The 27454-nt window shown below is 41.0% G+C and overlaps 4 protein-coding genes across 7 annotated transcripts; 1 reads left to right on the top strand and 3 right to left on the bottom strand.

The window, feature by feature from the left end:
* The first annotated feature begins 142 nt into the window (after positions 1 to 142).
* On the top strand, positions 143 to 25381 carry LOC144084239 (uncharacterized). 3 transcript variants are annotated; one of them, XR_013303749.1, is made up of 12 exons: positions 143 to 348; positions 1237 to 1275; positions 1360 to 1665; positions 2902 to 3210; positions 4360 to 4674; positions 5936 to 6085; positions 6298 to 6369; positions 7842 to 7947; positions 12641 to 12724; positions 17536 to 17656; positions 19627 to 19683; positions 23649 to 25381. XR_013303749.1 is itself a non-coding variant. In XM_077612433.1 (8 exons), the coding sequence occupies exons 1-7, from the start codon at positions 318 to 320 to the stop codon at positions 6339 to 6341; spliced, it is 1194 nt and encodes a 397-aa protein (XP_077468559.1). In that variant the 5' UTR covers positions 143 to 317; the 3' UTR covers positions 6342 to 6369; positions 7842 to 9335. The 3 variants fall into 3 exon arrangements, 1 of the variants encoding a protein (XP_077468559.1); XR_013303748.1 differs by lacking the exon at positions 19627 to 19683; XM_077612433.1 differs by lacking the exons at positions 12641 to 12724; positions 17536 to 17656; positions 19627 to 19683; positions 23649 to 25381 and having other exon boundaries at positions 7842 to 9335.
* LOC144084278 (uncharacterized) lies at positions 9337 to 12362 on the bottom strand. Of its 2 annotated transcripts, none has more exons than XM_077612542.1 (6): positions 11946 to 12362; positions 11749 to 11847; positions 11136 to 11167; positions 11000 to 11025; positions 10512 to 10568; positions 9337 to 10414 (listed from the first exon to the last, which is right to left on the bottom strand). In XM_077612542.1, the coding sequence occupies exons 1-6, from the start codon at positions 12025 to 12027 to the stop codon at positions 10201 to 10203; spliced, it is 510 nt and encodes a 169-aa protein (XP_077468668.1). In that variant the 5' UTR covers positions 12028 to 12362; the 3' UTR covers positions 9337 to 10200. The 2 variants fall into 2 exon arrangements, with proteins under 2 accessions (XP_077468668.1, XP_077468657.1); XM_077612531.1 differs by having other exon boundaries at positions 10512 to 10571; positions 11946 to 12361.
* Positions 13860 to 19309, bottom strand: dnase1l1l (deoxyribonuclease I-like 1-like). The gene is made up of 8 exons (XM_077612497.1): positions 19045 to 19309; positions 18857 to 18945; positions 17165 to 17251; positions 16541 to 16656; positions 16362 to 16474; positions 15108 to 15265; positions 14802 to 14898; positions 13860 to 13984 (listed from the first exon to the last, which is right to left on the bottom strand). The coding sequence occupies exons 1-8, from the start codon at positions 19183 to 19185 to the stop codon at positions 13904 to 13906; spliced, it is 882 nt and encodes a 293-aa protein (XP_077468623.1). The 5' UTR covers positions 19186 to 19309; the 3' UTR covers positions 13860 to 13903.
* Positions 20420 to 27239, bottom strand: traf3ip3 (TRAF3 interacting protein 3). Its single transcript, XM_077612429.1, has 13 exons — positions 26496 to 27239; positions 26131 to 26209; positions 25994 to 26042; positions 25391 to 25418; positions 25290 to 25319; positions 24758 to 24853; positions 23643 to 23714; positions 23437 to 23565; positions 22448 to 22585; positions 22236 to 22383; positions 22045 to 22178; positions 20787 to 20903; positions 20420 to 20713 (listed from the first exon to the last, which is right to left on the bottom strand). Exons 1-13 carry the CDS (start codon positions 26826 to 26828, stop codon positions 20501 to 20503), a joined length of 1566 nt encoding a protein of 521 aa, XP_077468555.1. The 5' UTR covers positions 26829 to 27239; the 3' UTR covers positions 20420 to 20500.
* Positions 27240 to 27454: the final 215 nt, after the last annotated feature.

Raw genomic sequence — 27454 nt, 5'->3', positions numbered from 1 at the left:
CAGTAAAAAATGAGAAATACTGCGCAGTTTTGACACTGCTAATTAAAATGTCAATTTTAACAGAATATTTACTGTAACAATTGAATTAGTCTTCCCTATTGGTTAGCCTTCATCGTTCCTCATTGGCTCCCCGACGTTTCTGTTACCGGAAGTGTTTGTCGTGGTACGAAATGACATCCGTTTTGCACGTTTAGTTAAAGCTAAATGTTTGCTCGTTTTACCTGTCGCTAATGTTGCAGGTTTGTTGCTTCCTTCAAAAGCACGCCGGCTGGGCATCATTCCGAGCCCGCTTTTTGATGGGAGGGTGAGGGGAAACGATGCTGACATTCCTCCACATTCTGTTAACGGGTAAGCTAACTATGCTAATCACGTTTGACTATCGGCCACTTCTGTTTTGACATCTTATTTTTTGAAAACCTTATTTATCGTTCCCAATTCGGGTTTTGATCTGCGTTTAAAATCTGAACTCAGGATTGTCACCAAATTAAATGACCAGTGCGTTAAAAAAACATCGTTATTAGGCACAGGGGCATAAAAAAATAGAACTCATCTTTTTCACATTTGTATTCCTGTTATTCTCTAAAGCCCATAGAATCATAGATGGGACTTTTTATTTCATATAAAAATTCCAAATTATAGTTTGACCCATTAACTCAATCATACAACCCATTTCCCCCCAAATTAAGATTAATTTAAGTATAATTATTTTTTTCATAAACAACTTTTCTACTTAACCTACATGTACTTGACATTTGACCTGACGACTTGCCCTTTGACATACTTTAGGCACATTGTGGAACTCAATGTGGCAAACCGTGGCGTCATTAGAGCAACATAATATATTTGAAGTATTAATTCATGTATCCTCACTTAGTCCCTTTTATTGAAACAAAACAAAACTCTTTCACCTGTAAACAACCAACTTTCTGTGAATATAGTTCCGAACATGCCACAAGAAAAAAAAACAAATCAATAAATAGGTGATCTCCCTCGTTGTAAGTGTGCAGCGCAAAATGGCGTTCCCCTATTTTCAACTACCCAGATTCCAAACTCAATTCACGTGCCATTTCACAATAAAGCCTCAACCGTCGATTAAAATCGCAACTCTAGCTTGAAAGTTGGAATCCTCCAGAAAAATGGGCAGCACCATTGTGGCTTCTTGGCATATGTTCATTACAGTCCCAAGAGAGTAAAATATCATTTTGCCGAATAATCGAGCTTCTCATTTGGTCTTAGGTTTGTTAGGCGTTCTGCGGGACAAAGTCGCTGCCTTCGGTAAGCAGAAATCTTCAGCAAAAAGCGTACTGTTCTCCCCTGGTGCTTAGCGGGTTCATCCTAAACATCGTTTATGCTCCCCAGAAAGTGTCAGACTTGTGGATGGGGAGAACGAGTGTTCCGGTCGCGTGGAGATTCTCCGACATGACCAGTGGGGGACGGTTTGCGACCACGGCTGGGACCTCCGCGAGGCCGATGTGGTCTGCTCCGAGCTGGCCTGCGGCGTGGCCGAGTCGGCCCGCCGCGGGTCGGCCTACGGGACGGGCACCGGGGAGATCTGGCTGCGGCATGTCCAGTGCTCGGGACACGAGTCCAGCTTGACCCGCTGTGGCCTCGTCCTCAGTTATCCCCTTTGCAACCATGAAAATGACGCCGGGGTGAAATGCTCAGGTGAGATTGTCTATTTTTTAAGTGCAAATCATTGTGTGTGCATATTCACTGTATTTACTCGCATATAAGCTGCATTTGTCAGACAAAAAAATGATGACTGAATCGAGGGTACGGCTTATATGCGCATAAAAAGACGACGTGCACGAAACTGCAAGGTGACAAAGATGAAACACCATAGCGCCATGACGCAAGACAATGTGTTCGATATGGTTATTTATTTAAAAAAAAAAAATGACTGAATCGAGGGTACGGCTTATTTGCGCATAAAAAGACGACGTGCACGAAACTGCAAGCTGACAAATATGAAACACCATAACGCCGTGGCGCCATGACGTCATGACGCAAGACAATGTGACTGATACGGTTATTTATTTCAAAATAGAGAAAAAAATAAACCGATAAAACGCTAAACAAGATAATATCTATGAACGGAAATTCAAGAAAAAAAAACTTATCCTGCATAAAACGTGAAAAAAACTCACTTGTGCCTGTCACTGCTCGCCCAGAGGCGTCGCCATCTTACCTAGTTAAACGTGCTCTGACTGGCCAGACGTGAGTAGCCTTGATTTTGAAATAAAACTTAGATTATTTTTTTTTCATTTTATTTCTTGCCGCGTTGCACTTGTACAGTTTTTAGGGTGAATTGCAATCATTAATGAGGGGTGCAATTGGCAGTGTTTGACAGGCATGGGTTTAAGGTACACGGTCGATTGGTCGCCGGTCTTTCGGTCGCCGGTCTTTCGGTCGCCAATCTTTTGGTCGCCCGAAGGTTATTGATAATTACCATTTAAATCGTTGCTCAAATTCCCTAAATACAAACTGCGAATTACTATTTAGTCATACTTGATGACCTAGTAATTATTAGGGTAAAGAAAAGCTCCAAATTTCCCGGACTTTTATTGTTTTTTGTTGGAGAACTTGTTAAGACCCTGACTGACGTAGCTTCTTAAAGGGACAACGCATGTACATACAAACTCTTCTACACTCGCACGTCGGCTCAGTGAAACTGCTCAGGGCCATTGTTGGCTTTTATTGATACGTAGACCGTGTTGTTTTACCTTGTTTTGTCGCGACCAAAAGACCGGCGACCAATCGACCGCACACGGGGTTTAATATCACACAACAAACCTCGTCATATATTCAACCGTGCGTTCGCATGTGTTTGAGCTCGCACTGTCTTCACACGATAGCAATTTCAGCCTCATGTCACTGAAATGTAAAGCCTTGTGCTCCCAGGTCCTCTCTCCATGCCCATCCTGTCCCTGTTGTCCCCCTACAACGTCTTCTCTTCGGGAGAGGCGGTGCGCTTCAGCTGCAGCGTCCTGTCCATTTACAACGCCAAGGACTTCCACCTGTACAAGCACGGCGTGTCCACGCCCTTCGTGACCAAGCGGGCCGAGACGAGGCAGTCGCGGATGGAGATGAGTCTGTCCGACGTGGAGACGTTCCACCAGGGCAGCTACAGCTGTCGCTACAAGGTCGGCGGGAGCTTGCCCTCGCAGCTCCTCAGCTCGCCACCCAGCAACTCGGTCAACATCACTGTTGGTGAGTCACTTTTGCCTCGTAATACTTGAATTACTGTAATTGTATGACTATACAGTAATCCCTCGATTATCGCGGTTTATGTAGACCGAACATGGCCGCGATAAACGAAAAACCGCGAAGTAGGGACACCCCTATTTTTTTAATGTGTGTATATATATATATAAGTTTCAGCGTGGATTTTCACATTTTTATGAACTTGAAAAAAAAAGTAATTAACAAAAAAAATTTCCCCCAGAAAAAAAAACGCAATGTAGTGAAGCTGCGATAATCGAGGGATTACTGTAGTATATATTTACCTGACTAATAGCTTCAAGAAAAACAGTATTTGTATACAAGCCACACAGGACAAAAATTCGGAGATATTTACAAAGTATACTCTATAAATTTTTGTAATAGTTTAACTTTAGGGCTTACCTGACTATAAAGCGCAAGATTTATTTGTATATAAGCAGCGAGCTACAGAATACTGCTCTCATTGGTATTAAAATATTTAGCTTGACGTTAGTGCAAAAATGTTTATGACAGCATATAGCATTAATACTTTTTTTTTTATTGACTCATTGAACTCTTTTAGTGCCATGGACGATGAGAGACGTCCAATTATCTGTCACTTACAAACACAATTACAGTAATCCCTCAAATATCGCCGTAATGTAGACCAGACATGGCCGCGATAATCGAAAAATCATGAAGTAGGGTCACCCCTATTATACATTTTTCTTCTTCTTCAGGGGAGTGGCTTCCACTTATGAGTTTCAGCGTGAATTTTCACATTTTTATGAACTTAAAAAAAAGTAATGTATTTTTTTATAATTAATAGCGGAAAAAAATTGTGAAGTAGTGACTTCGCGAAAAGTGAAGACACGATAATCGAGGGATTACTGTACAACTCTTTAAATGAGTTTATCAGGAGCAGACGTCCAATCTAGTTGAATTGAGAGGGTGGCAGTGAATGACCCGCCCTCCTACTTCAAAGGACCTGGAAATCCTGCACTCTCAATGCCCCCCAACGAATTCAAAAAGATGTCAACTTTGTCACCAAATCATTTGATTTCTAGAGCGTTTTCCCATAAAAAGATATATTTTTAACTGAATTTTTGTGAGAAACCAACCTCGATAGACAAAGTTCCATCTTTTTTGTGATCGTAGTGGACCTCCTGACCCCCCGCCACTGGTACAACACATCATCCGAGGCCCCGGCCGGTTACGTCATCAAGGGCCACAGTTTTAACATCACCTGTTCCACCCCGAAGCCGTACCCGGGGGGCTCCTTTCAGCTGCGACTCATTCGCCCCAACGGCACGGTTCGCCATTCTCTGGCGGCCCCCAACCCCTCCGCCACGTTCACCTTCACCGGCGCCCAGAGCTCCAACGAGGGTTACTACTACTGTCTTTATCGCGTCCAACTTGGGGGGCGGACGTTTGTTTCCAGAGAAAGCCAAGCCCTGCCCATATCTATAAGAGGTAAAACTTTTTCGGGGGCTAGTTTATTTCCAGGCTAGACTTCGTATACTCACGAGGGGTGATTGTGTTGGTCTACCGGCAAAATGCTTCCTGGATAAAAGTAGTGTGGCGTGACTACATTTGAATTGGTGAAATCGAAAAATGGGGTCAAAAGTGTCAATTGGCTATAGTTTTTTTTAGATAGAGTATCGGATCAAAACTGTTAAAACAATAAGTACCGTATTTTCTCAAGTATATGCCATATTTGTTGCTAAAAAAATTGACTGAATCGAGAGTACGGCTTATATGCGCACAAATTAGACCCTTTCGGAATCAGCTGATACTTTCGATTCATACAGTATCTCAGAAATACCAATTTTCCCTTCAAAGTAACACATTTGTACTCTATTAAAACCATGAACATGGAGGTGAAAGTTGTGAATCAGATTATATCGGAGAAATTGTTCAATTCCAAGATTTTAAGGGCATGACTTATACGCGGAGGCGGCTAATGTGAGAGAAAATACGGTAACTTTAAATTGTCAGTGATTTTTGGCAACGTTGGTGGTGGAAAGCGGTAGTGTTTGTCAACCGGAAGGGCCGCATTTCCCACGAGGACTGGCTCAGGTGTTGTAAAGTCCTGATCAATGTTCCCTCTAAGCTGCGCGCGTGCGCAATTGCGCACTACTCTCGTCTTCTCTGCGCACAGCAAATCATATGGAGCGCACAAAATAAAATCCCATTTTTTTTATAGCTGTGAGGTCGACGCGCGAACCACTCATCCGCCGGGCCGCCCATTCATAGATAATAGTCATTACATTTTATTATTACTAAATCATTTATGTGTAGTAGACCTACACCTGCTTATGGCAGGTGTGATACTGGTGTGTGCCCATAGCGAGCAATGATGATGTTGCTCATACTGGTACTCGGTGTGCTCAGGGAGGTTGTCTTTCTGCCCAGACAAACAAAAAATTAAAGGGAACATTGCTCCTGATATCTGAAAAAAAAATTCAGTTGGTGTTCCGAAGAATAAATGAGGTCACGTATCTAATTGTGGTTAGATATAATCATAAAAGTGGCGTATGGTGTCAAGCAGGCTGCGCATATATTGAATACTTAAGCCACTAAAATCTTTTGTTTTCCAATCCACGTTACAAGTATTAGTTAGTAAATCATTTTTATGTGTGAAGCAGATATTGCCCTATGTTTTGTAGACCAGTGGATCAGCAAATTGTGTATTAATCTTGTATATCACGGCGCAAAATTGTGCCTCCTTCAGACCCGGAACCTGCTCTGAGTCCAGCTGTGATCAGCTGGCTCGTGTCTGGCCTTACATTTGTGGTAGCTGTCATCATCATTCTCACTGTGGCCAAAGTGCTGTTCAACAAGGATAGGAAACCATCTGAGCTGGAGCGGGAGAGCAGATCCTGTAAGTCACCGGCCGCTTCTCCAAACCTTGGTTTTTGCTTAAAAGGTGTATTTAGTATTACCGTCCGACACCGTAACATCAACACTTATTTTGGATGTTGCCATGTAACAAAAAAAAGTACACAGATTCTGTAAAACATGGAGATAATAGTGAATTTTGAACATTGTGTATGTTTTGACATTGATTTATTGCCCCATGCCTTTGTTTTACAGGTGTGGAAAACACCTATGTTGCCTTATCGATCAACAAACTATGATGGCGGATGCAGCCAAACACATGGCTTGGTATGTATGTTCATCTATCTACAGTCGTGTGCGGTCGATTGGTCGCCGGTCGATTGGTCGCCGGTCTTTTGGTCGCCGGTCGATTGGTCGCCGGTCGATTGGTCGCCGGTCTTTTGGTCGCCGGTCTTTTGGTCGCCGGTCTTTTGGTCGCGGTCTTTTGATCGCACCGACCGGGACAACGGGCGACCAAAAGACCGCGACAAAACAAGGTAAAACAACATGGTCTACGCATCAATAAAAGCCAACAATGGCCCTGAGCAGTTTCACTGAGCGGACGTGTTAGTGTATAAGAGTTTGTATGTACTACATGCGTTGTCCCTTTAAGAAGCTACGTCAGTCAGGGTCTTAACAAGTTCTCCAACAAAAAACAATAAAAGTCCGGGACATTTGGAGCTTTTCTTTAGCCTAATAATTACTAGGGCATTAAGTATGACTAAATAGTAATTTGCAGTTTGTATTTAGGGAATTTGAGCAACGATTTAAATGGTAATTATCAATAACCTTCCGGGCGACCAAAAGACCGGGGACCAAAAGATCGGCGACCAAAAGACCGGCGACCAATCGACCGTGTACCATCTACAGTAATACCCTAACATAGGGGTGCACCAATATACGAGGAATTTGAGATACGAGTAAAATTCCGAGCAAATGTTTGCCTTGAGAAAAATTTTGAGATATGAGCATTCAAGGCAGCCAGGTGGCCAGGCCGCGAGAGGCTGCTTAGGATTTCAGCGCACTGTCTTTCTCGCCGCATCTCCCTCGTGCAAAGATATCTACGATCACTGGGCGGAGCGTAGCATTTTTTTCCGTGGTTTTTTTTGCGTTAGTTAGTGCAGAATTAAGGGAAACACAATGGGTCCAAAGCAAGCCGGTGCAATGAAGGGTAGTGAGAAGAAAAGGCGTATGATGACAATCGATATCAAGCATGAAATAATTGAAAAACATGAGTAGTGTACACGTGACTGAGCTGGCTCGCCAATACGTATGGAGAAGGAGAAAGTTCGCCTCGAAAGCCGCGGTTATTGCACAAGTATTAAATTTAATGTAACGTAAGATTAAAACTTTTTTAAGTGTGTGAATAGGAATCTAAGTTCATTTAAGTTAAATTTAAAGTTTGTTATGTTACGAGCGCATCCGTCAAGTCTCATTTTAGTATTAAACATCATAACCACTAGTTATTTAGTAGATGGTGAATTACAACCAATAAATATATGTTTTTCCATTGGTGTTTTTTTCAGAGGGTGGGAACAAATTAATTTGTAATTTAGTTCATTTCTATGGGAATCGTTGATTTGAGATACAAGTAAATCGACATGCGAGCTCGGTGCGGGAACGCATTAAGCTCGTATCTCAAGGTATGACTGCACTTAATAATAACATTTTCTAATGTCCCCTTCTTGACAAAATCAACATGTTGAAAAACAAATGTTACGGATTATAATGGAGGATGCGTTTTTGCTTTTTGATCCTAGGAAGTGGACTGGGGACTCCTGTTATTGACGTGTTGATGGAAAGGCGTAGACTCGTAAAACCCGTCGGCATTCCACCACGACAACCACTTCTTCCCAACTCTGGATGGTACTTGGTTTCTCTACTGTGTTCTCATTTGAATATATCTGTCAATCGCTTTATTGCCACTACACATGCGAGCCATCATGTCTTTAAGGCCTCGAGGTTACGAATAGAAGTGAACAAACGAATGGTGTTTGCCATTTTAACGCACCCAGGTGCACTTATAGTGACACACTGGAGCAAGTGATTGCCACAAAATTAGAAACTGGGCATTTCTCAGGTTTCTTTTCTTGATTGTATCAAAGTGACATTCTTTAGGTTTATTCCGTTCCGTAACGGTTTTAACTGTTTGGTATTGTCCTTTAACCACTTGGGTATTGTTTGGTTTGGATTCAAATTGGACAAAGGTAAGTTAAGATAAAGTACCGCATGGGCCCCAATATAAGACGGTGGTTTTTTTTTGCATTGAAATAAGGTTGAAAAAGTGTCGGTTTTCTTACATTTGGGGTCTAATGATGATACCCATTCATAAATCTAGATGGCGCCATATATCTTTAAAGTGAAAGCCGAATACTGATGGTAAATGCAGTTATGTTATTTTAACATAGTAGATTGGTTCATTTACATTTCAAAAAACAAGCCATTCATATATAAATGTGATTGCACTTTAGTTTACATATTTAAATGTTGATATTAAGATTTTTTTGCATGTTTGAATGAGGCAAAATAACATGCTTTTTTCTCAAATTTGTATAATGATCACTTGTTTCAGATGTATTGTCGTTATTTTCTATGTAAAAATTGAATTTGGTGTTCAAAGTCTTTTTTTCAAAATTGAGTCTTGAAAAAGGGGGTCGTCTTATATTCAGGCCAATACGGTAGTACATGCTAATACATTATACTGCATACGATCATATAGTGGTCATATTGTGATGGATGCTCAGTGTTCCAAAATGTTCATGTCACATAAAATGATGATTATTAAGTTTGTTTACTAGGCAGAAAATAGTTGAGTTGCAGAGGTGTTTAAAAAGGAAGGGGGGGGCTTTCTGTAAAACGACAAACAGGGTTTGGAATATTTTGTTTTTAAGCCTCAGCAGGCAGGACGCACGGCGGATATAATCACGTAAGCCTTTGTTGCCCTGAGGTGGCTGAAATGGAGCCGTTGAGCTCAAAGTCAAGTCTTGGGGCTCACTTTAGTAATTACGTATTGCACTAGGATTGAGAGCTGCTACTTAAGAGGCAAAATCATGTGACTTGAGCATTTTGACGAGCCCACCTGTACTAATGACAAACACTATTAACCCGCGCACTTGCTTCGACGGAACAATTTGAGATCTTTTGACTTCAATCGTCGCCGAATGATATGTCATTTATGTACGTAACTGCATTTCAATGCGTGTCACGTTGAATGAAAATGCTATTGTTGATTTAAATATGTTCCTCATTCAAAACCAGTGTTTTAAACTTTATTTTTTATTCATTCTGCCGGGAGCAAAACGTTGCAATTAGGTGAATACAAAAATAAGCGAGCCCCAAAAAATCGTATTGTGGGCAGACATCTAGGAATAGACCTGTACGGGAGAGCGTTTGGGCTACTGAGGACTAAAAGGGGGACAGAATTTTGACTTTAATCTGAGAATTTTGACTTTATTGTCAGTATTTTGACTCAAATCTCAGAATTTCACAATTTTCAGTATTTTGACTTTATTCTTAGAATTTTGACTCAAATTTCAGATTTTTGATAATTTTCAGTATTTTGACTTTATTTTTAGAATTTTGACTTTGTCAGAATTTTGACTTTATTGTCAGAATTTTGACTTCATTGTCAGAATTTTGACTTTATTCTCTGAATTTTGACGTTCTCTGAATTTTGACGTTATTCTCTGAATTTTGACGTTATTCTCTGAATTTTGACTTTATTCTCTGAATTTTGACTTTATTCTCTGAATTTTGACTCAAATCTCTGAATTTTGACTCAAATCTCAGAATCTTGACTTTATTCTCTGAATTTTGACTTTAATCTCTGAATTTTGACTTTATTCTCTGAATTTTGACTTCAAATTCAGAATGTTGATTTTATTTTCAGAATTTTGACTTTATTTTCAGAATTTTGACTTAAAGATAAGAATCTTGGCCACCCTTTTTCCCCCTTCAGTGGCCCAAATCCTCTGTAGACTCAAATGACACAAATACGGGGCTTAGACTAAAACAACGTCGTCTTGTCATTTAACCACAGCCGAGAAAATAAAACCTCTGTGATTAAAAATATTTAAGTAGCTCTATAAATTGATTGGTCTTCCATCCACCCCGTCGAAATCATTCGATGCTCTTAGTGTAATCGTTGCTCTCCATATTGGCGAAGACAAAGTAAAGGAAGATCAATGCCACTGCGAAGAACACCAACTGCATCCAGACTGGGATGAAGCGTGAGGACTGAGGTTGTTCTTTGGGAACATTTTCATAGGACTTTGTGGGTGTTGCCCTCAGGCTGGCGCTCGTGTTAGGGGACGATGTGTTGTAGCTGTAGTGTCTGAGGACAAGGAAAACTTTTAAAAAATGTAGTAAACTACGCAAGATTTGCAGAATTTGACAGCTCTGCTCGGCTACTTTTCAGACAAAATACTCACTCATGTTGAAGTTCCCTCTCATCAGTCCAACCCGGTCTTGCTCTCATGTAAGGCCTACTGCTGCACAAAAATAAAAGCGCACAAATTCGTCAGTCAAAAGAACAAAACGGCTCAAATGTGGAGTTAGTTATGTGTCGGCATTAAATAGAAGCAAGATTAAATATTTGTAGTCAAGAGATAGCAGTAATATTCGAGAGAGTGAGATGAGAATAGCTTTTTATTGGCGACATGGCTGTTAAGTGTTTTTCCAAATCTTCATTAAAACGTGTGATTTGTGAGAATTGAAGTTTGAGGCTCACAATTCACATTCAAACAAAGTTTTTAAAAAAATTAACTAAGGGCAAAACATTTTTTTCTCCCCAAATTAGTCAATTATTGGAGTAGAATCATATCATTTCTCCCCCCCCAAAAAATAGGGCTTGAAAATGACTATATAAGACATCAAATAAATATTTAAAAAAGGACAAACAATTTGCAATGTAACTTACTTGACTTCTGGCAATTCACTCCTAGCCTACAAAAAGACCAATGACGACAATGATCAAAAATGGACAATTAATTTAAATATCATAAAGCCAAGTGGGAAAATATTTTAAGGATAGGAAATGATCATGCCTTACTTACAGGTGTACTGTAGACATATGTAACTTCCTCCTCTGAAAAAAATACCCCATAAAACATCATCATCCATGTAGTTTAATCGACAGTGAATACAGTTTTTGAAGTTTTGTGTGTTCAAAAATTACCTGAGGCAGTATCAAGTGTATTTCTATTTGATATTATTTAGCTTTTATTAATGTTCCATTAATTTTGTGTATAAAAGGTGTATTTCTATTTGATATGAATTATAATGTCATTAATTTAGCTTTTATTCACATTCTATTGATTTTTAAGTGTTTAATGATCTAGAAATACTAAAAAAATAGCACAGCCATTAGAGAAAATTGGTAATTAACTTATTTAATGCCCATTGTCATTCACCACCATTAAGTGTTAAGGGTCTTAAACCTTTGAATAGTTATCAGATGACTGAAAGAGTTAAACGGAATTAGACGTCTGTCGCTGTCAATGGCAACCAATGCTGTAACTAAGCCAGGATTTGACAAATTCTACCGTTGCATGATGGGAAATGTAGTTTTTACGGCGACTGCCGCAGACTTCGATGTCGAACTCTTATATACAAACAACACCATAACAGCTATTAAAAATGTCAAAATAATGTATTACATCCAATTACCCTCTCTGTAGTAGGTTTTGTCCGGTTTTGTTTGCGAAGCTCTTTTCTCTTTGGCCATCGCTTCTCTTATTTTCTTTTCGTACAAACTTCGGGTGGAGTCTTGAGTTGAGAAAGAAGAAGAATATCCCATATTATTAGCGCAGATATTGTATGCAGCAAAAAACGTGTATATTTGGCAAGCCATATTCGCTGCTTACCCAGAACAGGGCCATGTTTTATCCCGTATCGATCCAGCAAATCCCGGATCTCATCCGGAGACTTTTCGCTTAGTGTGTACATATTGCGTTTACAGACGATTCGAATGCGTTGTTTTTTTTTAATATCTTGGTTGAAATGTGGGTAGGTTCGGGTGATATAAATTAAACCGCATGGCGGTGCGCTCGGAGTTTGGGGCGTTTCTTTTCAATCGTTGTTTCGATTCAAAATGCTTTTCTGGCGTCCACTTTTCTTACCACTGATGGTCAGAATATTCGAATTGAACACCAGAGCGATTACGTTTTGGTTTCTCGGTAATTTGCGGAGCTTTTCTACATTAAAATGTGTCGTCGGCGGTTCATGTTTTATGCGTAGAACTTGTCCTGATAAGCAAAACAAGCGCACCCATTCCGCCGCTCCCGATCTCTTCTTCTTCGTCTTCTTCACAAATGATTGTCTTTAAATGAAGCGCCACCCTATGGACGCTAGTGGTATTAATCATTGCAACGTGACAGTCATTACGCAGGAATTTTGCAGGCTTTCCTCTCCCCAGGTCAGTTATTTTGGCGTTTTAAATGCTTATCTTGGTCATTATTTTGTTTTATTTGCTGGTAGTTTAGAGCAGAATTTTATTAATTTGATGGTTTAGATTTCACGCTATGTAAGGGTTGATTTCATGTATTTATCTCTTTATTAGTCATTCACCGGAACGCTTATCCTCCGCTAACCATGGACAGAAGACGATGCTTCGATTGCTGCCAGAGCAAAGCATTTTGTTCAGGTAACTTTATCGTAAAATGTTATACGTATATACAAAATTCACGAAAAAGCATTCCTCTCATACCTAAATTCTATAAAAGACTAAATAGTAGTTGAATTAATCAAATAAATAAGCATTTGTTTCCTTACTAAATGACACAACCCGTTCTTCGGTTTGCATCTTGCCGCTTCGAATGCGTAGAGAGCTCAAAGTTCCTCAAATACAACAGCAAATTATTATTTTTTAATTAAAAAATAGTAATCTGGTTAAATGAGTGGAAATGGAGTCAACATTGTAGTACATTCTCCATTGTGATTTGAATTTTTTAAATGGCAAAAAAAAGAATCAAAGTAGGTAGTATATACCAGTGGAGGTCCGTGCATTTCCTAGTGACGCCTTCAGCAAAAACTATTTTATGGCTATAAAACCTCTACTGCAGCTACAGCTGCGACACATAAAAATAATCAATAATAACCTCATACAATTGAAATATTATTTAGGAATATATCCATATTTTACTCACCAAAAATCCTTAACTGTACACAATATCCACCCTCCGTTCTTTCTTCCTTCTTTTCTATGGCCATCAAAGCTAATGCTGAAAGTCGAGCCTGTCCTGTCGTATTTCTGGCATACGTTTTTATTCGATTTAGTGCTGAAAATGTTCGTTCCCGTTTTTTTCTTAAAGTCTGTCTTGAAAATTGCTTTAAATCAACACAACAACATATTTGCTTGTGCAGCTTGCTCCAGATACAGTTTGGTAGCTCTGGCTAGTCCACTCTATCACTAGCCAATCAAAGTTGGTGAAAGTGATGACGTATCCCTACGCCTGCGAGAACACATTGTGGTGTTGCCAACTCGAAATTTGATTGGTTAAAGCAACAGTCTTATCGACGCTTGTTTAATGCAGCAGAGCCTGCAGAACTGATTGTGAAGGCCTTGAGGCAGATTGCTGACCCTGGCAACAAATAATGGCTGAAATGTGATTGGTTAAATGCTTCAATATGAAAACACACATCTGGAAGCAGTACAACCAGGGGGAAAAGCAATGAAAGGAAGCTAACAGACAATTTGGAATTATTTAATAAGTATTGATGGACAAAATATAATATATGAATCAGATATTTCTTAGGCCAGCAGAGAAGGCCTTGAAGGCCCTGACGGCACTCCACTGGTATATACGTATATACAACTCGTCGTTTACAGCTCATTGCGGAGGTGATATTGATGGTTTGGCTTCAGGTCCACTTCGACCGGGAAGTGATCACTCACAGCCAGGGCCTACAGTTTTAGAAAAAGACAAATTAAATCATGTAAATTAGCTTCGAGGTATATCTATTAGCAGGTTTAGTCGTGCCATTTTAAAACGTGGAATTCACATACATATTCAACACAAAAGAAAATGCTGTGATACTGTCCACCCTGCCATCCTCCTATACTTTTCCATATTATACAAATTTTAAAAAATCATATTTCAATGTGTGTTATCACGGGTTTTTAAAATCTGATGATTTATTTTATTTCCAAGTATGAACCCCTTGGCTGGCATTAACGGAGATAGATGTCCAATCAATTTTGACTGGGAGTTCTGGTGGCATGTGGAACATCCTGGTCATCAGACGTCTTTAGCCGTCAATGGCAGCGAAACAGTATTGATCATTGCCAGCCTTCCCAGGTGAAATAAATTTGATGTCAATAGCTGTTAACGGCTGTGAACGAGTTAAACCAGCAAAAAAATCATTCAAAAGCATATTGCAAAAAAAGTATATAATACTTTTATACTAGATTTATATAAATATACCGTATATTTATATTGTCAGTAGTGAACCAAACCTTGCACACAAATGAAAATGTCTTTAACTTTCAATGGCAGCCAATGAGGTACAGCGACTTGTTATGTTTTGACCTCTGAGCTCGTGAAGAAGCTCTGTTTCAGTGATGATCTCCATCTACGGTTGAATCTGAGAAGTGCAATGCCATGTCGGTTGGACGGTCCATATTAAACAATATTGTCATAATTTACTGATAAATATTTGGCCATGGGCCACTCTTTTCTGTATTTTGGTACGTAACCATGCGTTGTATAAAGTTGCCTTACCTCATCCTCGGACAGACGAAAGGTTTCTTTAAAGTTGAACGGTCGAGCAGAGCTGGGCACTATTCCGGAAATAATCTCACGTCCGCGGACGATAATCCTGAATGGGCGTTCAAAATAGCAAAGCGTTACGATACGACATCGTCGGGAAGGGTGGGGAAAAGCTTCTCGGATGGAATACCATGCTCGGAAAGAGACGTGGATGGTGTTTCTGTGCCACCGACGGCCATAAACGTCCCATCCAATTCGGACGGATTGGACGCCAAGTCTACGGCGTTAACTGAGACATTGCACGCCACTCATTCCGACCTGTCGTAGGCGCACCGCGTCTTCTCCCTAACGGTCGTGTCCCGCTCGTCCCCGATCAGCCAACGAAATTTTCCGTCGCTCCTCAGGCGGACGGCTCGCCAGCCCCTGACGGTGACGTAGCCGCAGGCGGCGTTCAGGTCGCCCAAGATCATAGCGTTCTGCGATCATGGAAAATTTGCCAACAAGGACAATTTCCTGTTCAAGCACGTGAAGGAGAGATGCCAAACTGACGGTCGGTACTCGGACGATTCGCCGAAAGACGTTTGGCCGACGGACAGTTCGCCAAATGGACGTTTTGTCAAAATGGGATTCACGCGCTCGCCCCGCCCCCAGATTGTGTGTGTACATGTTTTTCTACCTCGGCCCGCGGGCCATATATGGCCCGTTACAGATAACATTCATTTAGGAATAACAAGGTCATGTACTGCCCCCCGCTGGACATATTTCTAAATACAAAGTACGTACTACACTACAATGTGCTGCCAATTTTTTATATTTTTTATTTTATCCTTGCGTTAAAAGTAGTAGCCATTTGAAGATCACGCAGAACAGTACGTGACAGAAGAAATACAGAAAATAAAGTAGTAACAGTAAGTACTACTCTAATGAAATTGTAAATCCAGAAATCCTACTCCAGAAAATTTACACCAGCATAGAAAACGTTGAGATTAATCTTTGAATTAAGGTTCTCAGCAAATCATTTTGAATATATATTTCCTAAAATAATGGGAAATTCTTTAAAATTAAACTAGAAGTAAAAGTGTGTTTTCAGGTATTGTTCTCTAAGCCCTCTAGTCTGTCCAAGGCACTTAGAATTTCACATAAGTCTTCTAGTGTTGTTTTTTCTGTGTCAGACATCAATCCCCAACTTTGATAAATTACATTGCGTGTCCAAATGGCTACTACTTTAAACGCAAGGATAAAATAAAAAATATAAAAAATGGCAGCACATTGTAGTACGTTACTTGTATTTAGAAATATGTCCAGCGGGGGGCAGTACATGCCCTTGTTATTCCTAAATGAATGTTATCTGTAACGGGCCGAAATGAATGTTATCTGTAACGGGCCGTATATGGCCCGCGGGCCGAGGTTGAAAAACATGTACACACACGATCCGGGGGCGGGGCGAGCGCGCGAATTCTGTTTCGGCGAAACGTCCGTTCGGCGAACTGTCCCTTGGCCAAACGTCTGTCGGCGAAACGTCTTTCGGTGAATCGTCCGGTCACGCTGACGGTACGGTTTGGGAAGCCTAACCTCGGTCTTCCACTTTTTGGAGATCGCTTTGAACACGACGTACAATTGGTCCATTTCCACCATGGCTCTTTTGGGGCTGGTGTGCTGGCCGATGAGGACCAGATCCTTCACGACTTGAATAAAAACGCGTGGTCATGCCGTGGTAACGTTTGACAAGCTCGCTAGCGTCTTTAGCTTACGTGTGCTAGGCGAGTAGAAGCGAACAATAAAGGGTTCTCTGGAAAAGACTTGGGTGAAATTGGTTCCCTCCTCCTCTAGTTTTGGAAACTGCTCTTTCACCGTCAGCACGTTGGTTCTGCGAAAATCACGAGAAACCGTCATTTTCTCGCATATAAGCCATATTTGTAACAAAAAAGTATGGCTGAATCAAGGGTGGGGCTTATATGCGCACAAGACTTACACTGTTGCTATACACTTTCACCAGTAGATGTCGGCAAATTAACATTTACTATTTGTTGGTTATTTTCTGTTTTGCAGTAAGAAAACAACCATTACTGGACGAATGACTAACTTACTTATGATATTGACCATAAAAATGTACTTTTGGTTCATACAATATCTCAGAAATACCACGTGCAATGATTTTTCTTAAGATTTTCCCTTCAAAGGAACACATTTGTACTCCCTATTAATACCATGAATATGGAGGTGAAAATTGTAAATCAGGGGCAGTTCATACGAGGGAAATTGTAAAATTCAATGATTTTAAGACAATTTTAAGGGTGTGGCTTATACGCGAGAAAATACGGTATAACACACGAGGTTGAACTTCCCATGATCGTGTCGCGGGGAAACACTTTTACCTGTAAACGTAGACGTATTGTTCCTTGTAGCTCTTCTTTCCCAGCCTCTCGCTTTCCACATGGGAATATGAATTGGATTTGTCAAACCTGGGGGGAAAAAAGACGCATCCTTGACATTTACTTTTAAGTCTCCATCAGTTCTGAAGTTGAAGGATTGGACTGAACCAAAACAAAAATAATTTTTAAAAAAAGCACAAAACATAGTTTTAATTCCTTTGTAATTCACTTGTGACTATGACACTTAAGACTATGACAGGGTATGCTTTTTATGTCCGTTGAGTTTCATTCCTTTCACCATTCAAAGGTATTTAATGGAAAAATTGCTAATGTCTTGTGTAATAATAATATAAGCCTCTATTTTTTTCTGTCAGACCAAGTGGGAAGCTGAGTGGCGCTCATGATGCCAGCTAGCGTCCTGTCTTGAAGGCAGCGGGCAGCCACTTTTGCATGGCATACAACGCATCTTTTGTGTGAAGAGAAGTAAAGCGGTTGGTAAGTACAGTGGTACCTCGACATACGATCGTAATCCGTTCCGAGACTGAGATCGTATGTCGAGCTTTTCGTAACTCGAGCGAACGTTTCCCATTGAAATGAATTGAAAACAAATTAATTTGTTCCATCCCTCTGAAAAAACACCAAAAACAGGATATTGGATTGGAAAAAATGTTGTATTTCTTCTAATTTGCCATATATTGACAAAGTAATAAATAGCGAGTGGTTTAATAGTAATAAAAAAAAATTTAATAGATGTAAAATTAGACGCATTTTGCGGAGGGGAGAGACAACGACACACGCGGGGGGGGGGGGGGGGGCTGTCGGGGGGGACTTTATCCACGGCAACAACGCGCTCGGAAACAAACAAACGCATTTAAATTTACTTGGATTAATATATACAGACACATTCAAACATACGCTTAATGTAACTTTACACAAAACTGAATTCTAGTTTTGTCTTAATCTTTTGTTACCTTCGTTTTCCGGGTTAGCGGTTTGCCACGCCTCCACCCTCACGTTCGCTATCGATGGGCTGTTTGCTGTTGTATTCCCTTCAAAATATTACGAAAATGATGCACACAAATGTCCTCACAATAGGATAACACACGACCACTTGCCAACGAGAAGTAGTCTTGAATGAGCGATTGCGGTAGCTAACAGGCTAAGGAAGGAATAACAGGAAATGCAACAGCTGAGTTTACCCACGTATTGATTGTGGGTAATGAAGTTTTATTCTGAGAAAGGGTGCCATTGCCTATGGGTGTTGTGTGCACAAGTATACTTCATTACCCAGAAAGCCCTCTTTTTGCCCGCGCATGCGCGTTGTGCGTTTCCTGGTCGAAACTCGTCTGAATAAATCGTTCAGTCCTCATAGATATAGTAGTTATACACTAAAGAGATGCGGCAAAAAAGACAGTGTGCTACAATGATAAACAGCCTCTCATGTCATGGCCACCTGGCTTGGTCGCATCTCGAAATTTTAATCGTATCGCAAGCGAATTATTCGATCGAAATTACACAGGTACCACTGTATTCTGTTTTTTTTGTACCTTCGTTTACAGCAAACTGAGTTATTTTTAATAGTTTGGGATCTGTCTGAGTCTTGATGATTTTTTTTTCATACTTTCTGACATGATTCTATGATGGAATTAGTTGGTAAAAACTACTTACATAAAAGCCCTTTCAATTTGGACCAACCTGTTAAGCTCTTTCACCAAGGCTTCTATCGCACGTCCTTTTGAGTCTCGAACTTCTTGAATAAGACACAAGTCGCAGCGGGAAAGAATCTTGGGAAGGAAAAGGGACAACATTTCAAGTCACGGGAAGGAAAAGGGACAACATTTCCGCTGAAATTTGAGCAGGTTTCGCCGATCACGTACGCGTACCTTGACTAGAATCCCCATAACTTTCTTGTTGTTGGCCTTGGATTCTCCAAAGCTCTGAACGTTAAAAGCGCAGATCTTCACGGAAAACGCCACGTTTAACACGCACAGTCCCAGCGCGCAAAGCAGACCCACGGTCCTCATTTGGTGGCTGATTATTCCCTATGAAATAAATTGTTTGTAATTTAGCGCGATCCCCCGACCGTCCACTTTGAGTACTTTGCGAGCAACGTGATGGGAAAGGTGGAGGTAGTAGTAGAGCGCCCGCCCGCCCGTACCTCTGTCTGCCGCATGTGCTGCGTCAGTGCCAGATAAGAATAGAGCTTTATCTGGAACGCTTAAAAGCCATCAACACAATCAACAAAGGTCACGTGACCCCTTTTGGAGTGTGTTGGCGCTCTTTCTTTGAGTAGGAAATCGACAATTCTGCCTTTTTAACGGGATTGACATCCCAACTTGACACACCATACCTGTCAAATTATGCGTTTTCCCCAAATGTTATAGGATTTTTCATCATTTCAAATTCTGTATGCCGTCAAACAACGTTTGTAAGTGATTTTTTTATTTTTTATTGTTATTTTTTAGGTACACGGTCGATTGGTCACCGATCTTTTGGTCGCCGGTCTTTTGGTCGCCCGGAAGGTAAGTGATAATTACTATTTAAATCGTTGCTCAAATTCCCTAAATACAAACTGCGAATTACTATTTAGTCATACTTAATGCCCTAGTAATTATTAGGCTAAAGAAAAGCTCCAAATTTCCCGGACTTTCATTGTTTTTGTTGGAGAACTTGTTAAGACCCTGACTGAAGTAGCTTCTCAAAGGGACAACGCATGTACATACAAACTCTTATACCCTCACACGTCGTCTCAGTGAAACTGCTCATGGCCATTGTTGGCTTTTATTGATGCGTAGACCGTGTTGTTTTACCTTGTTTTGTCGCCGGTCTTTTGGTCGTCTGACTTTTGGTCGTCGGTCTTTTGGTCGTCGGTCTTTTGGTCGTCGGTCTTTTGGTCGCCGGTCTTTTGGTCGCCGGTCTTTTGGTCGCCGGTCTTTTGGTCGCCCGTTGTCGCGGTCGGGGCGACCAAAAGACCGGCGATCAATCAACCGCACACGATTTTTTAAGTGCATGATGACATGCATGATACGCTGACATAATACATAACATAATAAATAACAAATTAATTATAAGAGTATATTAAATATATGAATTAGTGAAATTAAATTAAGATATAATATAATAAGACATTATCATTGTTTGTAATATTCCTATGACATGAAGAGTATCTCGGCTGGAATTTTGGGCCACTACCTTAATGGCCATTTACAATGTATAAAAGTTAATCGTGAATTTAGTGAAAATGAATGAAGAAAAAAAACAAATTGAATCATTTTATTGAAAACATTTTATAGATGTCATTGAAAAAAATATAGAGAGAATGAACACAAAGTACGACAATCAAATGGGCCTAAAACAGAGCGAGTGTTGGGAGGAGGCCATTTGCATCCAAAAATTCTCCATGCGTCTTCCTATGTCCAGGTAGAATTCCTCCAATTTCTCCCCAAAAAATAGAAGGTGCGGCGGCCTCCACGTGGCCATCACGCCGACGCCCACAAACGTAAGAAAAAGAAAGAAAACCCGGAAACTCCATCGGGTGACGACGTCCCATGTCTGGAAAAGGGGGAAAAAATGCGCTTTTTTTTCTTGCAAAAACTGACGTCAATGGACATGGTCAGAGGCTCACCGATTTACGGGGGTGACCGGCGAGGGACCCGAGCTCATCGTTGTATTGTGACAGTTGAGTCTGGCTGGACTGCAAGGCTTGTTCCATCGCGTGCAATTCAGTTTTCAGCGTCTCACACTGTGGAATCATTTTCAATTTGTAATAAAATGGCTGTTTAAAGTTGAACGAGAAAATAATGTGGGGGAGAACGGGGTTAGTTGTCACAATTGGTTTGGGTTTTTTTTTCCATGACAACACACTCGTAAACGGAACAAACACATTTAAATTAACTTGGATTAATATATACAGACACTCAAACATACATTTAATGTAACTTTACACAAAACGGAATTCTAATTTTGTTTTGATTTTTTTTTTTTACCTTTGTTCTCTGGGCGGGTTAGCTGTTTGCCACGCCTCCACCCTCACGTTCGCTATCGATGGGCTGTTTGCTGTTGTACTACATATTCCCTTCATAATGTTCCGAAAATGATGCACACAAATGTCCTCACAATTGGATAATGCACGACCACTTGCCAACGAGAAGCAGTCTTGTATCAGGGATCGCTCCGCTGCTCATAAGAACATCAGGGGTACTGGCTCGCAACTCCCTTTTTTGTAACATCTCTGGTTGTAACCGCTTTGAACGGGGCCTATGAGAGAGTTGCGACCAGAGATACTATTACAAAGAGGGAGTTGCGAGCCAGTGCCCCTGATGTTCTTATGAGCAGTGAACGAGAAGTAATATAATACTCCTCGTATTAGATAATAATAACAAGAAATGAAACAGCTGAGCTTACCCACGTATTGATTGTGGGTAATGAAGTTTTATTCTGAGAAAGGGTGCCATTGGCTATCGGTGTTGTGTGCACGAGTATACTTCATTACCCAGAAAGCCCTCTTATTGCCCGCGCATGCGCGTTGTGCGTTTCCTGGTCGAAACTCGTCTGAATAAATCGTTCAGTCCTCATAGATATAGTAGTTATACACGTAAGAGATGTGGCAAAAAAAGACAGTGCGCTACAATGATAAACAGCCTCTCATGTCGTGGCCACCTGGCTTCGTCGCATCTCGAAATTTTAATTGTATTGCGAGCGAATTATTCGATCAAAATTTTTGTCGTAACACGAGCATGTTGTATGACGAGCATGTTGTATCACGAGTTACAACTGTATGTCCAAAATATAAGACGCAAAGAGCCACATAAATTTTTGGCCATGAGCCGCATGTGGAAACGTAGCACTGCAATCAAAAGTGACTGCGCTCTCATCCCAGTCACCTCTTTCTCCTTCAAGCGTAGCTCCTCCCCAATGTGACCAATCTCCTCCCTCTCGTTGCAGTCGCCCCTCACCATTGCGTTCTCCTCCTCGGGTGCACTCTGGACGCTAGCGTCCCGCCTCGCCACGACCGCGTCTATTAGAAAGCCGAAGTGTTTTGGCGTGACAAAACACAAATAACTTAGCGCACTACCTTTCTCCACGTCGCCGTGTCCCAAGAGCATATTTATTTCCTTTTGCTGGTATTCGTCCATCAGGCTCATTTTGCAGCGCAGCTTGTTGTTCTCCCGCCGCAGCGACGTCAGCTCCTGACTCAGCGCCGCTTCTCTGGCCTTGGACAGCTGCGCGCCGTTTGACACCCGCTCGGTATTGGCGCTCTGCTTTCCCAGGCGTCCGCGAACTCACCTCCAACTGCGTGTCCCGCTCTCGCGCTCGTCCGCGGCTAGCGTCCAGCTCCTGACCAAGATTTTGACTGGTCAGCTTCAGCTCTTCGTAGAGGCTCTGCAACCTCAGGACGTCCGTTTTTGCAGTAATCAGCGCTTCCTAAAGATGTGGGAAAAGCTCTTAGTCAGTGCTGTCAAACATACGGCCCGCAGGGGTGTTCTGCCTGGTACTCGGACGATTCGCCGAAAGACGATTCGCCGACGGACGTTTGGCCGACGGACAGTTCGCCGAACAGACGTTTCGCCGAAACGCTCGCCCCACCCCCGGATCGTGTGTGTACATGATTTTCAACCTCGGCCCGCGGGCCATATACGGCCCGTTACAGATAACATTCATTTAGGAATAACAAGGGCATGTACTGCCCCCCCGCTGGACATATTTCTAAATACAAGTACGTACTACACTACAATGTGCTGCCAATTTTTTATATTATTTATTTTATCTTTGCGTTTAAAGTACTAGCCATTTGGACACGCAATGTAATTTATCAAAGCTGGGGATTGATGTCTTACACTGAGAAAAAAACAACACTAGAAGACTTATGTGAAATGCTAAGTGCCAAGTTCTTGAAATTCAAGAAAAAACTCAGTTGTGCCTGCCATTGCTCGCCGCCATCATATCTAGGGATGACAAACTAGACCGCTATGGACACACTTCCTGGTTGTAGTGCTCACGTGACTTCCTTAAATACCACGTCGGGTTGATTTTTCTTAAGATTTTCCCTTCAAAGTAACACATCTGTTCTCCCTATTAAAACCATGAATATGGGGGTGAACATTGTGAACCAGGGGGCGTCTTATACGAGAGAAATAGTCAAATTCAACGATTTGTAGGCAATTTTAAAGGGTGCGGCTTATACGCGGAGGTGGCTAATATGCGAGAAAACCTGGAAATTGCCCAAAATCAGCAGAAAGGAGCCCCTAAATAGTGTACAAAGCATTTTGTCTGACCTTCAATGCTACATTTTTGGTGAGTTCTTCAGTTTTCTGCTGCGTGATCATCTCACTCTTGTCTTCAAATGCAGTTTTTTGCGTCTTCATTTGCATCCCAAGTTTGCCGGACTCCTCCTTGGGAAGTTTCTGCAAGGAGACGTACGCTCGTTTTGTTTTCAAATTCGGGAAGATTGCTTTGACTTGCCACTTTTTGTTTTCTTTACCTGCAGGGAAACTTGCAGCTGTGTCTCCAGAACCTTGATCTGGCTTCTCAGCGTATCTTCACTGCAGCGACTCTGCGGGTTTAAAAAGGAAATTAATTTCCGCCATGTACCCACAAAGGAATTCAGATGTGAACTGAAGACAAATTCGGATGAGATTGCCGACAATGAAATTGAAGGGATGTTTTCTTGTATAAAACGTATAAGGTTTGTATTTTTCAGCCACTTTTGATCAGTACTTGTCGTCCTAACTTTGTTCCAAAAATTCACCCCATACAGCCTCCTATTGGATTTCTCCTCTAGCGCCAAAAATGTACTTTTTTATTATATTAATTAATTTCCAATGGTGAAATCAAAAGAATATAAATCAAAATAAACTCCCTAAAATTCTAAATACAATAACATGATTCCGCAGCGCATAATGGCCTGTAATCCCATTGCTCGTTCAATCAAACCAATCACTCCATAGCTTAATCCATTGTGTACCGTATTTTTCGGACTATAAGTTGCAACAGCCAAAAAAATACACGAAGAAAAAATATATATAAAAGTCACACTAGATTATCAGTCGCATTTTCCAGACGGCAATTTTTTAAATCAGAAAACAAGAGCAAACATATTAAAATGAAGAACAACTGGCTAAATCGGCATCTGTTAAGATAACTTTTGGGGTTATTCTGGGATATTATTATATATGTGCGTATTAATCATTATATGTATGTGTGGAATATTAATCATTATATGTATATGTGATACATTAATCATTATAAGCAGACAAAAGCTCAGTATAACAAGGACACTCCCCCCGATGTCTCTCCTTTTATTAAAGTATATCTATTAAATAAACCTATCAATAACTAAAAAATAACAAAACAGGATGAACGCTTTTTTTTTTTAAAGAGTGCGCCTTATAGTCCAGAGAATACGGTAAATAATCAATCACCGCTGCCCTAGTGGAAACAAAAACCAACTGATCATTGGTATTTAACTCCGTTGCATTCCTAAAGCCCGCCCCTTCCTGCGTGAGATTGACAAGCGGTGCTCATCGGCAGGAAACCGCAGAGCTCATTGGCTCTTTTCAACTGCTGATATGAATGTGATGAAGAACACACACTTACTTTCCAGAGAGTACTCAAGGCCTTGTGCAGCTGTAAAAAACAGTCTTGCAACGCAGCCACTTTCTTGGTGATGGCCTCCTCCCGCCACAGGCCCTCCTTGATAGAGGAAGAGTGTGTCGGACTAAGTTAAAGTTGATATTCTAGCCCCAAAAATATCACAAAAAGTGCAGGTAAAAAGTCCACAACCACTTCTTCATATGTTTTGTCCAATTCATTTTTCTGCCAGGCAAAATAGATTGGACATTTATTGCTGAAGCATGAATATTTACTCCTAACTACCCCCGTATTCGGGAAATTTCCTTGGTTGCAGTAGCAAGACAGACACAGAAGACATTGTAGCGCTAGGTAAAAAAAACTGGAGCCACACACAGGAAGTTTTATGGGGGACTGCTGATTTACACAAGACTACTTTACTTGGTGACAGGTTGATAAGTCACATTTCATATTTAAGTATCGCATGCTGTAACAGCAACTTTCTTAAAGTTACTATCTTTAAACAAATAAATATAATGGACAAAAAAAGCTATATCACCTGCATGTAGTCTTGTAACTGCACAATGTCCTGGAAAATACAAAGTAACCTATGATGGTGCTATTCATGAAATAAAATTCATAAATCATGAATGAACTCACCGATTCATCAACTGTCAAAAGGCCTGACCTGCAAAAGTCAAACCACAAATGAATGGGCTTTATATAATATTACCGTAATTTCTGGACTATAAATTGCACTTTTACGGTGGTACCTCTACTTACAAATGCCGTTAAATATGATTTTTTTAATGAAACACTTTGATATCCAAATGACCATTACAATATATTAAAATAAGACCCACGTTACAAACTCCCCCAAAACGTAAATATATTTCCCGTATCCGTTATTTTATTTTGACATAGTTTTGATTTTCCCATTGGAGCGTCACAACAACAACAACTCTCATTTGACCACCATTTGTCGTCACGGAGTTTGAAATGAATGAAGGTTTAGATGGTATTTTTTTTAGAACCGTGGAAGGAATTAGAGAATTTTCATATAAAGTACTGCTCTACTCACACAAAAAAAACAAGTTGCAAAACAACAATTTCGTAAGTAGACGTACGAGTCTGCTCACCAGTATATTTTTTTTCTGGCATTGAGAGGTAAACAAATATGTAAAATGGAAAATTATTTTATTGTATTTATTTATTTTTAACCACTGACCTCTATAAGTTCTATAAAGAAAGATTGACACTCACTCTGTCTGGACACCGACTTCACTCATCTTTTGTGCGGGAGTGTGAGCATCTTTGTAAAAATAAAGCAAACAAATAGGATTTAATAACACGGAGAAATTTGACAAATACTTGTATTTGCATAGAATTCAGCCTCCCACCGAAGTTGACAGCGTCCGTTTCATGCGTGTCGTTTTCACTTTCAATAACTTCCTCCTCTGCCATCATTTTCATCTTTACCTGTGAAAACAAAAAACACGTGACCACCTTGGTCTCCTCTACCATTTTGACTGGAAGGGGTGAACGTTCATTAGCCCCTGCCAGTCAAAATGGATTGGACGTCTGACGCCGTCAATGGCAGGATGGAGTTGACTATTTGGTGGCTAAAAAATAAACCAAGCCAGCCCACATGAGATATAAAGTTTCCATGAATTCGGCCGGCGTAGCAAACTAAGTTGGACACCCCCCCCGGTATTGGTACGTTTCCCACGCACCTGCCAAGTGATGAAAGGAGCACGACACTCACGTTGTGGCGGCCGTCAGTGGAGTTCGAACACGGAGGAGGAAAGGAGGCCGAGGGGCAGGCGGAGACGCGGAGAAGCCGAAAGCTTCCGCCCTCCGAGGGCAGCCGAGGAAACGGAGGCAGGGACCTCTTCTTACGAAATTCTTCTTGTCTCTTGTCGCCGAGCGCGCGTTTGAGCAGCGCCGTGTCGCAATCTCGAGCGTGGCTCCGGCATGACGTCATATTCGTGCGTCGTCGTAGCTGTTCATGTTTCTCTGCTCTCAGCTCCACTTTGCGATCAAAGTCCTTCCTCGCCGTTGGGGACGCTTGAAAACCTCGCGGGATACGCACCTCCATCGCCCGGGTTAACGAAATCGCACACAAAATCCCATAGTATATAATGTTTACATGTTATTCACCAAGGTTTTCTCTTCGGTTCCAATCCTGAGTACGATGACATCTTTTTTTTTTTTTTTTCGAAAACGTGATTTAACACTTTTAACACATTTATTTTACGTGAATGAACTGTGGACGAGCAAGTACAAACTTTTTGAGAAATAATTAATTAAAAGACTACGTACCCCACCATCGTACCAAGACAGGAAGACTCAGCTTGCAACTAATCACAAGTTATGAGTGCCCCCCCTTAACCTCTTAACCTCGGTTTTGTTTCTATCTTTCTTATTTAACGCTTTCTGCCGAGCATTTTTTTTTCAGGAAGTTAAGAGGACTATAACGTCATTTGTTCCTCTATCTCAAGAGCCACTTGCGCCAAAATGGTGTCTTAGCCGGCCGGCCGGGTGGGCCCAAAGATTACAGACAGGACCAACGCCCTCGCCTTCGTGCTTCAGCATTTCAGTGAAAATGAGCTTACTTTTGATGAATCTGAATTTACATTTATATCCATAATTTTGTTGTGGTTGTAAATGTACAGTTTTAAGTTTTGATCATCCCAAAAGGTACAAGAAAACTACATATAATTC

Source organism: Stigmatopora argus, chromosome 1 (assembly GCF_051989625.1).
Source record: "Stigmatopora argus isolate UIUO_Sarg chromosome 1, RoL_Sarg_1.0, whole genome shotgun sequence".
In the NCBI taxonomy this organism is placed as follows: domain Eukaryota; kingdom Metazoa; phylum Chordata; class Actinopteri; order Syngnathiformes; family Syngnathidae; genus Stigmatopora; species Stigmatopora argus.
The sequence above is the reverse complement of the archived record's forward strand: the minus strand, read 5'-3'. Positions and strand labels throughout refer to the sequence as shown.

What these genes read in the sequence shown, in the direction of transcription:
- LOC144084239 (XM_077612433.1), top strand. Translation starts at nt 318, where the DNA reads ATGCTGACATTCCTCCACATTCTGTTAACGG. An exon ending in CGCCGGGGTGAAATGCTCAG is followed by an intron (nt 1,666 to 2,901) that starts GTGAGATTGTCT and finishes TTGTGCTCCCAG; the next exon opens with GTCCTCTCTCCATGCCCATC. An exon ending in CTCGGTCAACATCACTGTTG is followed by an intron (nt 3,211 to 4,359) that starts GTGAGTCACTTT and finishes TTGTGATCGTAG; the next exon opens with TGGACCTCCTGACCCCCCGC.
- LOC144084278 (XM_077612531.1), bottom strand. Translation starts at nt 12,027, where the DNA reads ATGTACACACTAAGCGAAAAGTCTCCGGATGAGATCCGGGATTTGCTG. An exon ending in CATATGTCTACAGTACACCT is followed by an intron (nt 11,026 to 11,135) that starts GTAAGTAAGGCA and finishes GTCTTTTTGTAG; the next exon opens with GCTAGGAGTGAATTGCCAGA. An exon ending in AGTGAATTGCCAGAAGTCAA is followed by an intron (nt 10,572 to 10,999) that starts GTAAGTTACATT and finishes ATTTTTGTGCAG; the next exon opens with CAGTAGGCCTTACATGAGAG.
- dnase1l1l (XM_077612497.1), bottom strand. Translation starts at nt 19,185, where the DNA reads ATGAGGACCGTGGGTCTGCTTTGCGCGCTGGGACTGTGCGTGTTAAAC. An exon ending in CAATACGTCTACGTTTACAG is followed by an intron (nt 16,657 to 17,164) that starts GTAAAAGTGTTT and finishes TGATTTTCGCAG; the next exon opens with AACCAACGTGCTGACGGTGA. An exon ending in TTCGTCTGTCCGAGGATGAG is followed by an intron (nt 13,985 to 14,801) that starts GTAAGGCAACTT and finishes CTAAAACTGTAG; the next exon opens with GCCCTGGCTGTGAGTGATCA.
- traf3ip3 (XM_077612429.1), bottom strand. Translation starts at nt 26,828, where the DNA reads ATGGAGGTGCGTATCCCGCGAGGTTTTCAAGCGTCCCCAACGGCGAGG. An exon ending in GAAGTCGGTGTCCAGACAGA is followed by an intron (nt 25,419 to 25,993) that starts GTGAGTGTCAAT and finishes TGACTTTTGCAG; the next exon opens with GTCAGGCCTTTTGACAGTTG. An exon ending in AGCTGCAAGTTTCCCTGCAG is followed by an intron (nt 23,566 to 23,642) that starts GTAAAGAAAACA and finishes GTCTCCTTGCAG; the next exon opens with AAACTTCCCAAGGAGGAGTC.